At 51.9% G+C, this 13,643-nt stretch overlaps 1 protein-coding gene across 1 annotated transcript in view; it reads right to left on the reverse strand.

Moving 5' to 3' along the window:
- Positions 1-505: 505 nt before the first annotated feature.
- Positions 506-13,643, reverse strand: part of LOC140403686 (sorbin and SH3 domain-containing protein 1-like) — a 186,776-nt gene continuing 173,638 nt past the window's right edge. The window contains 7 exon segments of the mRNA XM_072491857.1: positions 506-2,391; positions 5,305-5,411; positions 6,157-6,347; positions 6,846-6,902; positions 8,494-8,595; positions 10,265-10,951; positions 11,941-12,135. Coding sequence (XP_072347958.1) covers positions 2,324-2,391; positions 5,305-5,411; positions 6,157-6,347; positions 6,846-6,902; positions 8,494-8,595; positions 10,265-10,951; positions 11,941-12,135 — 1,407 coding nt within the window. The 3' untranslated portion in view covers positions 506-2,323.

A 13,643-nucleotide genomic window follows, 5' to 3' on the forward strand; every position in this document is an offset into this window, starting at 1 on the left:
CAAGTATCTGTTTGTAACAAAATACACACTGAAAATCATTGTAATAGTTTGCTAAATTTCCCATTGTGGTTTCGTTAGCATAGTGATGACCACCTACCAGATCATAACAATGTGGGATTACTGGATAGCTCTACCGAAACCAGTAAGCAGCCGTCTTCTGTGCTGTTATGGAATCAGAGAATCTCTACAGTGTAGAAGGAGGCCATTCGGCCCATTGAGTCTGCACCAAACCTCTTAAAGAGCATCCTACCTAGGCCTACTCCCCCACCCTATCCCTGTAACCCCACCTAACCGTTGGACACTAAGGGGTAATTTATCATGACCAATCCACCTAGCGAGCACATCTTTGGACTGTGGGTGAAAATCGGAGCACCCGGAGGAAACCCACACAGACGGCCACCCGAGGCCGGAATCGAACCCAGGTCCCAAGCGGTGAGAGGCAGCAGTGCTAACCACCGTGCCGCCATCATCACGATAGCAAAAATAAAAACAAGAAACACACATATTCCAAGGCACATAAGTGGCTTGAATAAAATTTATTAAATATTGCATTTTGCAACCACAGCAGTAAATAGAGGCTCTTATCTTCATTATCAAATCACAAAGCACGGCAATAAAGTAAATAGCTCAACAGAAGGTGGGCTGCAACATCCGGTTATAAAGACCTGCAGCTCACAGAAAAGTGCTAAATAAAATGCATGGAAGTGTTCTGATGATGTGAGACCGGTAATGCTGCAAGTCAGTCGCTGACTAACTGGGACAGATAAAGGGGACATTCCCGTATGTCAAACAGAAAGTGATTCCGCTGTCAAACCTCCTGCACGCACAGGGGCAGGCTAATTCCCCAGCGGGTGGTGATTTTCTTCTTAAGAAACACACAACTTTTGCACATGCCGCATTTGGGTGCCAAGTACTTCCCTCAGATAACGACACTGAGGTCCCTCTTCTCTCAGGCGAATTGTCAAATTAAAGAGCTCCGAGGGAGTGCTTTTGTCTTCTGCTTTCTAGTCAGCCGTTTAAATTGCTTTTTGTTAAATTATTCTCTATACAAGATAAGTACACGTTTTTGTACAAAATCAAAATGTACATATTTACACAAAGCTTTACCTCAGTAATGGGTTGATTTCCCCTTGGGGAGTGTGCTAATCTTTTACATATAATATATTGTCTGTGAGGCTGTAAAATGTGAAAGTTGTGGCGGTTCGAAGTGAATATTATCAACGGTTAACAAACCCATTCATGAAGCTTGTTCTAAAATAATTAAAGCGCCAGCCCAAGAAATTGTTGCGATAAGTTTGTTATATTTGGGGTGACATTTCCTCACCTGGGGAAAGTGAGCTTTCTTCCTTTTCGGTCTGCGGGTTCGGTTTTTGTTTAAACTAAAGCAGCTCCAAAAGACGGACGGTACAAATGGAGAGGTTACAAGGCGGCAATCAGAGGACAAATGCTGCGTCAGGCTGTAAACGGATGCCGAAAGAGAAAATGCTGGAAACTCTCTGCAGGTCTGGCAGCGTCAGGAGGGAGAGAAAAGAGCTAATGTTTCGAGTCAAGGCTTTGACAAAGACAAAGGACTCGAAACGTTCGCTCTTTTCTCTCCCTACAGATGCTGCCAGACCTGCTGAGAGTTTCCAGCATTTTCTCTTTCGGTTTCCCAGCATCCAGCAGTAATTTGCTTTTATCCAGTAAACGGATAGCAGTGGCTATAAACTCTTCTGCGTTTTGGAGTTCCATCCCGTTCTCCACATCAGGAGAAGGTCGGGGGCTCGTTCAGCAACAGGCCCCGCCTTCTGGTCTCGCACCTTACCCCAGCTCACCCACCCAACACAAACGTCAGTCGACCAAACCTCCTCCTTTCCCGTGTCTCCGCCAGACCGTTTAACTTGGCCAACGCAGGGCTCCTCATCCGAGGGCGCGGTATTCAATGTAAAAAAAAAAATGACGGGGGGTGGGGGGGAAATATTGGGCTTTAAGCTGCAAGAGTGCCATTTGTCTTCCCACCCCCCCCCCCCCAACCCCCATGCGTGGGCAAAGTGCCCTTGCCCACCCGCAGTGGAGCCAATACAGTCGGTGCATTCTCCGTGTCCAGCAACTTCACACCCTAAAAGCTCACGTACCGCTCAGCACTTTCTCTTTCACTCCTCGCATTTCCGTGTGTTGTCGTGAAAGTTAAGACACTTCATATTGTAAGCAGCAGAATGTTTATGCCAAGCCACAGACTCTGATTTACTGTCCCGTCCGTCCAATCAGCAGTTCAAAAGATCCTCCACAAAAGTTGAGGGCGGCGTTTTTTTATTCCTCTGCAGTCCACATCGATCCTCGGGTTCTATAAATTCAGTGCCTTTACATAGTTTCCGGGAAAGGTGCCAAACTGCTTAGATCTTCTGGACGTTCCTGTATTGGGCGGGGAGGAACAACGGAGTCAATTTCAATACGTTCAGCTTCAAATGTCAGTTCAGCTCAGTCAGTTAGTAAGGTTTAAGCTTCACACCAGAACCTAGAGAGAGGACAACCAGGGTTTTCACTTTGCAGGCAATGCTGCAATGGCATGTTCTTTGTCTAAACCAAAGCCCCAGGCACTCTCTCCTGGTCAAATTGATTTGGAGGGAAGGCGTTGGCGCTCTGGCATAGTCATTGGGCTTGTAACCCAGGGCGATGCTCTGGGGGCCCGGGTCTTCTTTTTAATTCAACTTACGGAATGTGGGGGTGAGCTGCCTTCTGGAACCGCTGCACTCCCTGTGGTGTAGGTACACCCACAGTGCTGTTAGGGAGGGAGTTCCAGGATGTTGCTCCAGCGACAGTGAAGGAACGGCCGATATATTTCCACGTCGGGGTGGTGAGTGACATTGGGGGGGGGGGGGGGGGAAGAGAACCTCCAAGTGGTGGGGTTCCCAGGTACCTGCTTGCCTTTGTTCTTCTAGATGGTAGTGGTCGTGCGTTTGGGAGGTTCCGCCTCAGGAACCTCAGTGAGTTCCAGCAGTGCATCTTGTAGATGGTACACACGGCTGCCACTTCTTCTGGGCCCAGACCACACTGGCGGTCCAGGTAAGGATGGTGGGCGGGTCCCTGAGGCTGGCGGTCCAATCGAGGGGCCTGCAGCCTCAGAGAGACGAGTGCTGCCGGAGTCAGAGGTGGGGGGGGGGGGGGGGGGGGGGGATGCGAGGGAGCAAGGTGGAGATTGCCTCTGCAGAGGTTTGCAGCGGACACGTGTGTACAGCTCCCAGGTGGTGCTGTTCCCAAGCTGCCTGTAATATTGGTTGACAAATCAATAGTGACTCGATTACTAAGCTGGGAACAGGGAGAGGCCATTTAGCCCATGGGCCTGCTCAGCCAGGCCCCGACTGCTCTGCATCTCAACACCACTGACTGACATTCACTGCACATCCCTCGTTCTGTATTTCCCCACCTCGATTGCTGAAAGATGCTACGTAGATAGAGATTTAGGGGGACGATGCTGCCATAGTAGCAATGTCGCTGAACTGTGACCCACGGGCCCAGTCAAAGGCTCACCCACCAAAACATCTGGCGGAATTTAAACTCAATTAATAGATCTGGAATGTGAAGCTAGTCTCAGTTGTTAAAAACCCATCCAGTACGATAATGCCCCTTCAGGGGAGGAAATCTGCCGTCCTTATCTGGTCCGGCCTACATGCGATTCCAGACCCAAAGCAATGCAGTTGACTCTTAACTGGCCATAGATCTGCAGTAACGTTTATCCGTGGAATTCTTACAGCACAAAAGGAATCCATTCGGCCCATCGAGCCTGCACCAACCATCTGAAAGAGCACCCTACCTAAGCCCACTCCCCCACCCGTAACCCCACATCTTTGGGGGCTGGTTTAGCACAGGTCTAAATAGCTGGCTTTGAAAGCAGACCAAGGCAGGAAAAGCAGCACGGTTCAATTCCCGTGCCAGCCTCCCCGAACAGGCGCCGGAATGTGGCGACTAGGGGCTTTTCACAGTAACTTCATTTGAAGCCTACTTGTGACAATAAGCGATTTTCATTTTTCATTTGGACACTAAGGGCAACTTAGCATGGCCAGTCTGTGCCACCCCTCTGAAATGGTGTGACAAACTGATTCGACAAACCACTCAGTTGAAGGGCACTTAGAGATGGACAACAAATGTTGGTCTTGCCAGCGACGCTCACATCCCATGAAGGCATAAAAAGGAATGCAAGTTCTTTGTATCTTTATGGCGGCACGGTAGCACAGTGGTTAGCACTGTTGCTTCACAGCGGCAGGGACCCGGGTTCAATTCCCGGCTTGGGTCACTGTCTGTGCGGAGTCTGCACGTTCTCCCCGTGTCTGCATGGGTTTCCTCCGGGTGCTCCGGTTTCTCCCACAAGTCCCGAAAGACGTGCTGTTAGGTAATTTGGACATTCTGAATTCTCCCTCAATGTACCCGAACAGGCGCCGGAATGTGGCGACTGGGGGCTTTTCACAGTAACTTCATTGTAGTGTTAATGTAAGCCTACTTGTGACAATATTATTACTATTTGCTATGATGGGTTTCCTGAACCTGACAAGGACATGGGGCAACATTCTCCGACCCCCGCCGGGTCGGAGAATCGCCGGGGGCTGGCGTGAATCCCGCCCCCGCCGGTTGCCGAAGTCTCCGGCACCGGATATTCGGCGGGGGCGGGAATCGCGCCGCGCCGGTTGGCGGGCCCCCCCGCTCGATTCTCTGGCCCGGATGGGCCGAAGTCCCGTCAATAAATTGCCTGCCCCACCTACCTTACCGGCGGGACAAGGCGGCGCGGGCGGGCTCCGGGGTCCTGGGGGGGGGGGGGGGGGGGGGCGCGGGGCGATCTGACCCCGGGGGGTGCCCCCACGGTGGCCTGGCCCGCGATCGGGGCCCACCGATCCGCGGGCGGGCCGTGCCGTGGGGGCACTCTTTCCCTTCCTCCTCCGCCACGGTCTGCACCATGGCGGAGGTGGAAGAGACTCCCTCCACTGCACATGCGCGGGGTTGCCGTGAGCGGCCGCTGACGCTCCCGCGCATGCGCCGCCTGGAGATGTCATTTCCGTGCCAGCTGGCGGGGCACCAAAGGCCGTTTTCGCCAGCTGGCGGGGCGGAAATTCCTCCGGCGTCGGCCTAGCCCCTCAATGTTGGGGCTCGGCCCCCAAAGATGCGGAGCATTCCGCACCTTTGGGGGCGGCGCGATGCCCGTCTGATTGGCGCCGTTTTGGGCGCCAGTCGGCGGACATCGCGCCGTTTCCGGAGAATTTCGCCCCAGATATCACTCCAACACCCCTGTTATTTCACTCTCTAAGTGTTCTGTGGTAGTGATGATACAATACGTACCAACAAACCAGCCATCATCACATTTTTCCAATACATCCACAATATCTCCTTCTCGAAGCTCCAACTCGTCTTCATTCTGTGGGATGTAACTGTACAAGGCTTGGAAGCTGGAAGCGGAGGAGAGGAAAATTCAAATCAAAAGCTGTAAAAATCTATAACTTGGGTGACGTCAAAGTTTTTTTTGCGCGCGAGATTACGAGGATAATTTCTGCCCTGTGTCTCCTTTGCAGACTCTCCTCCCCGACCAGACCCCAATCCCCATAACCCCACCTAACCTACACATCCCTGGACATTAAGGGACAACTTATCCGGGCTAATCCACCTACCCTGCACATCTTTGGACCATGGGAGGGAACCGGAGCACCCGGAGGAAACCCACGCAGACACGGGGAGGATGTGCAGACTCCGCACAGTGACCCAAGCCGGGAATCGACCTGGGACCCTGGGCGCTGTGAAGCCACAGTGCTAACCACTGTGTTACCGTGCAGCCCAAAAACGCTAACCCTTACAGTTCTGTACATTTATCATAATGCCATGCCTGCAGCCGTGATGCAGCAGTGATAACCACTGTGCCGCCCTTAAAAAGGGAAGGATTCGCAGCATGGTACTGCAGTGGTTAGCACTGCTGCCTCACGGCGCTGACGAACCGGGTTCGATCCCGGCCCCGGGTCACTGTCCGTGTGGAGTTTGCACATTCTCCCAGTGTCTGCGTGGGTTTCACGCCCACTTACCCAAAGATGTGCAGGGTAGGTGGATTGGCCGCGCTAAATTGCCCCGCAATTGGAAAAATTAGAAAAACGTAGAAACAAAGGAAGGACTGCGAATTGGAATCCGATCGGACGGGGTACTCACAGGAGAGTGGCAGCCTGCGTCCTCTCGTGGCTGGTCCCTCGATGCTGGCCCCGAGGTTGCTGGGAAATGATGAAAGATTGTTTACTGTCATGGGGAGACATCTTGTGCCGAGAGTGAAGCGGGTGGGAAAGGTTACTGCAGTAATGGACAGACTTCTCTGCAATGTTCATGATCTCATTACAGACCGCCTCCTGTCAGTGGCGCCATCCGAGGGCAGCGAGGGGCAAAGGGGACAGAAAGAAGCAAGGGGGGGGGGGGGGAGAGCATTCCAAACGCATCGCGAGGATCCAGCAGGTTAACCGGAGTTCCAGGAAATCGGAGTGTAGATGAGTCCACAGGTCAGCATGGAAAGACAGGCGAGATATAGAAGAATCGCAGATTTAATTCCAGGATTAAGAAGTGTAGCACAAAGAAGCAGAGGTTAGTGTTCACTATTAATAATCATGCAGGCTATCAGTCCATTATTTACTTCAAAGCTCATGCACCCGGTCAAACACAGTATCCAAACCAACCAACGCGGAGTCATTACCCTCACCACTAACATCTACCATTCTAAGCACATCACAAGTCCAGCTTGAGCCCGGTCTCTACACAACTACTGATATTAGTTCAACTCATTGGGTTTCAAGCTGTGATGTGCTACAGCCCTACCAGGGCCTTCTGCGATGCAGGTAGGGATCAGTTCTTACCACGTAACTCTTTTCATACTCTGTCAGATCTGGTCCTCGCAATGAATGATGAGGAGGCTGCGGTTGTCAGGGAAGGGGAAAAATTGGAGCATGTGTTATTGGTTTCACAGCGGCGAAACAAGGAGGCGACGGGCATTGTTGAACAAAGTGGCGAGAGTCACCGCAAGCGACCGACAAGGAAGGGAGGACATGGGGGACAGACAGCATACAGCGAGAGAGCAGGAAAGGGTCGCAAGCACCGATTGGCACTCTGCGGCTTTAACAGGGTGACAAGCAACCAAAATCGAGATGGGGCGGGTTAGGCTACGAAGGAATGAGGATGAAGGGAGAGCTGGAGAGACATGCGGAGGAGTCAATTCCTTGTTGAAAAAATTCAGATATTTAGAAACAAGACAATAACAATTTACGTTTCAGTCATTTCTGGGGGCATTCGCCCTCAGTTCTACTCGGGCATTTGAACTTTCACCTCCACGATGTACCCCCCCCACCCCCCCCCCCCCCCCCCCCTCTCCACGCCGCCACCCCACCAGACATCAGCCCCTGGCTGAGGTATCAGGTGGTATGCAGGCTCGTCTCAACACCAGGAAAATGACCTTCTTCAGTGGGCCATTCACGGACACAGGGGCTAGCATGTCACGTCATCCAAAAGGCTCCCTACTCGCCATCTGTTGGCTTGCCGCACTGTTTGAGGGCATGGTGAGGCGAGGGGTGGGGTGGGGGGGGGGGGGGGGGGGGGTCCTGCTGCACCCCTATTGAACACTTTCCCCTAGATCAGGAGTTCTCCGCTGTACAACAGTCAACAGTAACCCATCGCTGGTTATGGGATCGTACTGTGCGGCAAGTCTTTGCCATATTTACTCCACTGCAACAGTGGCTACTTTTCAAAAGGACTTTTTTTTTCAAATTTAGATTACCCAATTCATTTGTTTTCCAATTAAGGGACAAATTAGCGCGGCCAAGCCACCTACCCTGCACATCGTTTAGGGTTGTGGGGGGTGAGCCCCACCCAGACACGGGGAGAATGTGCAAACTCCACACGGACAGTGACCCAGGGCCGGGACTTGGTGCCGTGAGGCAGAAGTGCTAACCACTGTGCCACCGTGCTACGCACCTCCCCCCCGCCCCCTCCATTTCGAAAGGACTTCATTGGCTTCAAAGCACTTTGGAATGTGCGGAGATCACAAAAGATGCTATAGAAATGCACCCCCAATGCGCATGGCAGGAGCAAGGGGTTTGGGGGGTGGTGGGACATTGGGAGGAGGGAAAATGGATTTGGGGCTATCACAGTGAACGGTGATCTCTTTGCGCTAACATCAACTGACAAGAATCTTCTGGAGAGGTCATTGAATAGCAATCAGGATCCTAAACGTCACTAAGCAAGGCAGAGAGCCCTGTTGGGATGCTCCAAGATTCACTGCAAACTCAGGTATCATTCCCGCCCGCCCTGTCTGGCTCAATTGTCAGAAATGAATATATCTGTGAGACATTCAAACGGAGATTCCGAGAAGTCTGGGGAGGCCTCAGAGAAACCCGCCAGCCTTTTCCTACCTCGCAAACCCATTGGACAATACTGAAGTCCCCTTTTCCCTCATTCAGACACTATAGCAACACAAAGGCAGCAATCAAACTGTGCGATTCCGTGACTTACCACCAGAGAGGCAGAATTCAGGGTGTTAACGGAAGAATCAGAAAAGACAATCGGACTCCTGGCATATCTTCCTCCGGCCCCACTATCATTTCTCGAGTTAAGCTAACGTGTTTGAAAGGACACAAATCTGTCTTAGTATTTTTTGCAAAAGGCAGAGTGAGAGCATGAAGAGAGAGCACATGAGTGAGAATGAGGGGGAGAGGGAGAGAGAGAGAGAGAGAGAGACAGAGACAGAGACAGAGAGAAAGCAAGAGTGACAGAGTGTGAGTAGCAAGCATGATAGAGTGTGTGAGAGAGAGAAAAGGAGAGGGGGAAAGAGGCGGGGGAGATGGGGAGACAGAGGAGCGAAAGGGCGGAAAGGAGGAAGGGGTGGAGACTGGGTGGGGAAGAGTGAGGGGGAGGAGATGGGTGCGAGAGGAGAGAGGGAGTAAACCAGGCGATGAACTGGAGAGTATAAAATTGGGAGTAAAGCAAAAATGAGATGGTGCAAGAGTTGGACAAAGTGAGACACGATGAGTGTGCAAGAAACAGGCACTGCGAGACACGGCGAGTGTGCAAGAATCAGACAATGCGAGGCATGGTGAGTGTGCAAAAGTCAAAGTGAGATGCGGCGAGTGAGCAAGAGTCAAAGTGAGACGCGGCGAGTGTGCAAGAGTCAAAGTGAGTTGCAGCGAGTGCGCAAGAGTCGGGCGAAGTGGCTCATAGTGAACACAGGAGGCAGCAAGGGTGCAAAGGTGAGTGTGCCAAAGTGAAAGAAAGAGAGAGAGAGAGAGAGAGAGAGAGAGAGGGAGGGAGGGAGAGAGAGAGAGCAATACGGCCTAGAGTTGAATGAACAGGAAGTCGAGTGAGAGAATAAGAGAGGGAACAAGAGAGTGAACAAAAAACGGGGGAATGAGAGTGAGAATGAGTGTGTGCATTTATTTTGTTTGTAGTCACTTACCACTTTACAGAGAAACAAAATCATACATGCCTGTAAATCTGCAGGATAGGTCGTGCAGTGCAGTTGAGCAAACAAGTATTGGTAAAAAAACAGAATACATTCCCACACGGAAGAGTCGTGACCACACATTAAGTTGGAGTGCAAAATAAAAACAGCATTCCGTCAATGAGGGTTGAGGAGAGCCTGAGATTCTGGAAATGAACGAAAACAAGCAAGAAATCTCCCCTCCTATGGACGGCAAATACAAGGATATTTGCTCCTTTGCTACACCTCAAAGCTCCTAGTTACCAAGCTAGTACAGACCACACAGCAACACATGCACCTCCCTGGCGGGACAGACTCGGGGAAGGGTCGTTATCGAACGGCTCTCCTGTACCTGAGGAACGTCTCCGGTGCGACGCTATGGTCGTTGCCTTAACCTCAGCCGAGCTTCACTGTTTGAAGCTGTTCGGAAGATGGTCACAGGCCTCACCTGACTCTCTGCCTAGGCCCGGATGGGTGGAGGGTTGGTGTGAGACACCGGGATGGGCCAGCGAAGCTGGTGAGGGAGGAAGGGCTGAGTTTGAGCCTGGGGTAATGTTTCCTCTTACATTCTGGGATCCTGGAAGCGGAGTGGAGGGGGGGGGGGACGGAGAGAGGAGGAACACGAAGAGTTAATCGGGAAATTCTGCCTTTCACAGTTAGTGACGCAAATTTCAACTCCAAACGACAGCTTTCAATATTAGGAACCGGTTTGCAGATACTCCACGATACCACACACTGTGCTATGTTGCAGGGAGATGGATAGGGGAGGTTTTAGCTGACAGACGCACAGCCATGCCGTAACTCTACCTGCTCTGCTGGTGTCCTATGGGTGCCGTCTTCCATTTCCTGTGTGGTATTGACCTGCACAATCTTCAGGAGCTCCCTGGACAGCTCACCCTGCCTGGTACCTGCGTCCCCCCTTGGGCTCCTGCCCGGGTCGGACACTTTGTTGGCGAGACCACCTTGACCATGTGTTCTGGCGGGTAAAGGATCCACCGCATTCCCCTGGCACCTCCCGCCCCTCACGGCAGAGACATTATCGGTCAGGTTTACTGGACTGGGTGGCGGAGGCGAGGAAAGGGGAGGGGACGAGCTGGGACTACTGGAGTTGGGAGAGGGGGTAAAGAGGACAGGGCCTTCGCTGAGAGAAGCGCTGAATGTGACACTTCGGGCAGATCGCTGCGATCGAGGCGGGGGCAAAGGCGATTTGTTCGAGCAGGCGATGGAATCGGCCGACACTTTCGAGAGAGGGGGGCTGGCCGTGAGCGAGGGGCTGGCCGTGAGCGAGGGGCTGAGGTAGTTTCCGTCGGGGTAGAAGCCCTCGGGAAGAGGAGGCAATGGAGGCGTCGTGAGGGGAGTGTGGCCCGGGGAAATCCCCATTGTCAGTGTGATCCAGTCAGAGGTGATAGCTTGCACATCTGGAGAGAGCACTCTGCGATAGTGAGGTGGAGGAGGAGGAGGAGATGGCGTAGGGTGAGCAAAAGTACCAGAGAACTTAAAACGGAAGAGAAAAGGGAAAAAATGAACAATCAGATAAAGGGAGAGAGTGTGTTAAAAACATTAATAAATAGCTACAAACAGGCAAAGAGAAATAAGATAGCAGGATGTCAAAATAAACCTATTGATGCAGGCAGGAATTTGAACTTGCAAACAGAACTTAAAAGAGTTTTTAGAACTGATGTGAAAATGTTCGTCCATCCTAAAGTGAGTGGCTACCAGTCACGGTTTTGAGTTAATGTTCTAACGGAATCCTGTCCCCATCAGGGTCTCCCTCCCCATTGTAGAGTGGGCCAATCGGGGTAGATGGCCATTCTTCACATCAGCCTCGACAACGAGTGCCATCTGGCTGCTTGGCTGTGAAAGGCATCACAACTAGGCCCCACTGCATCTACAGGGGCACCACCCTGCACGGACGAAGGGACTCCCCCCACCCCCCCCCCCTCCACCGATCGAGGGACCCCCACCCCCTCCCGGTCAGCAGCAGGAAGCCTGGGTGATATTCCCTATTCCTTCTTCCTCGCACATGGACATTAGGATCAGCTATGGGTGCCGGATCAGTTAACTCCCTCGTGGCACTCCACGGCACCGATGGTCCTCGAGGATGTGTTAAAGGTTCAGTGGCCGTGCTCCGGTGTGTTGGGGTTCAATCCCCTCCAACCATCCCACCTCTCCACTCTCTCCGGCAAATCACCTCGTTATCGGACAGGGAGGAGAACTTGTTAAGTTGGGTGGGTGGTACCCAACTTGCATTCGCAAATCCATGTCTCGCATCACCTCTCAATTAGAATGGCACCTGCGACCAAAGGAAAGATCAAAGCCAAAAGGGAAGGTGGTGTGGGATCAAAACCAACAAGGGGGGGGGGGAAAGAGTTGAAACCCTCTATGAAAAGTTAATTTAACTCGGGTAACCGGGAGAGGCCTGGATGTAATACAAACATTCGCAGGTAGGTGGTGCTCAAAGCTCGGTGAGCGAGGAAGACTACCTGTGGGGAGCTTGTCGAGCTGCGATTTGAAGAATAAGAGCTGGGGGGATCCGGGTAGTCAACCGCATTCTTCACTCTGGGTCTTTTAATCACATCCACGTACGTGACGGGGAAAATGCCTTGGCGGTTGGTGCCTGAGATTTTGCCCTCATACCAGTTTTCATCCACTCTTCTGACCAGTGTGATTCTTTCACCCTACGGGGAGAGGAGCGGAGATCGATTATCACCCAGAATCAGATAGAACCTACAGCACAGAATCTACCGCACTCAAAACAGGATCCCACTGGAGTTTATAACTCCACACAAGCTTCATCTCATCCTATTACCACTTCCTTCTCTTCATTCGTCCCTCATTCTCATCCAGATTTCCTTCAAATGCCATTCCCCTGGAATCCCGCTCACCTCGGCTGCTCCGTGTGGCACTGATTTCCCCCATTGCATCCTGAAGATTCCTCACTAACTGCCGAAAATTATTCGCCGCCCAAATTAAATTCAATCTAATATTTTTTTAGGCACTAAAATCGGTGTATTTTTTGCTTCGCTCTACGGGTAAGGAAATGCTCTCCATTCCTGGCACGCGTACACAGCATCAATCCTCTCCCGAGCGGGTCAGGTGAAGAGCAAGGGAGCTTCAGCATTCTACGCCTCCGTCCACATCTCACACCGAGCTCTCGGTGCTGCATCATTGGCACATTAATCTGCCTCGCGCCTTCAATCATCCTTAAACCTATCCGAGGTGAGATCGGCCATTAACAGGATGAGGCAGGGCAGAGAGACTGTTTCCACAGGTTAGAGATTCTAGAACTAAGGGGCGTAGTCTTAAAAATTAGGACCAGGCCATTCAGGAGAGATGTTGGGAAGAACTTCTTCACTCAGAGGGTGATAGAGGTTTGGAACTCTCTCCCACAAATAGCAATTAACATGAGATCAGTTGTTAAATCGGAGATAAATACATTTTTGCTAAGCACAAGTATTGAGGGATATGGGCCAAAGGCAGGTATATGGGGTTAGGCCACAGGTCAACCGTGATCTCACTGAATGGTGGGACAGGCTCGAGGGGATGAATGGCCCACTCCTGTTCCTTTGCTCCTGAAGGTCAAGTTTGATTTTCGGACTTGGCAGAAAGCACTCGGCTGGCCACAGGACGGAAGGGAATGTGGCCCGGGCCTGGCTGATCCACCAACGCCAGTCGCCATGTTAGCCAGGGGCTCGGTTTTGTAGTTGGGGTCAGAGGGCGAGGGTTGAAGTTCAAGTTGTACTCTGGAGGCTTAAGCCAACACTCTCGTCCAGGAGGGAGTCAGGCAGAGGAAACTGAGATGCAAGTCTGCCACCCCTTCAAGTGGACAAGAAAGATATCATAACACTATTCAAAGAAGAGCAGGATCCCTGAGACCCCGGCTAACATTCATCCCTCAACACACACCTGTAACAGACAACCTGGTTATCATCACATTAGAGTTTGCAGGGGAGCTTGCTGTGAGAAATTTGGCTGCTGAATTCCTTAAGTTACAACCATGTTTCATAACCCCTCTAAGTTGTAGCATGACACTGATATCTGATAGATATGGCGGCACAGTGGTTAGCACTGCTGCCTCACAGTGCCAGGGTCCCAGGTTCGATTCCGGCTTGGGTGACTGTCTGTGAGGAGTCTGCACATCCTCCCCGTGTGCACGTGGGTTTCCTCCGGGTGCTCCGATTTCCCC

This window comes from Scyliorhinus torazame, chromosome 28 (genome assembly GCF_047496885.1).
Source record: "Scyliorhinus torazame isolate Kashiwa2021f chromosome 28, sScyTor2.1, whole genome shotgun sequence".
Classification (NCBI taxonomy): domain Eukaryota; kingdom Metazoa; phylum Chordata; class Chondrichthyes; order Carcharhiniformes; family Scyliorhinidae; genus Scyliorhinus; species Scyliorhinus torazame.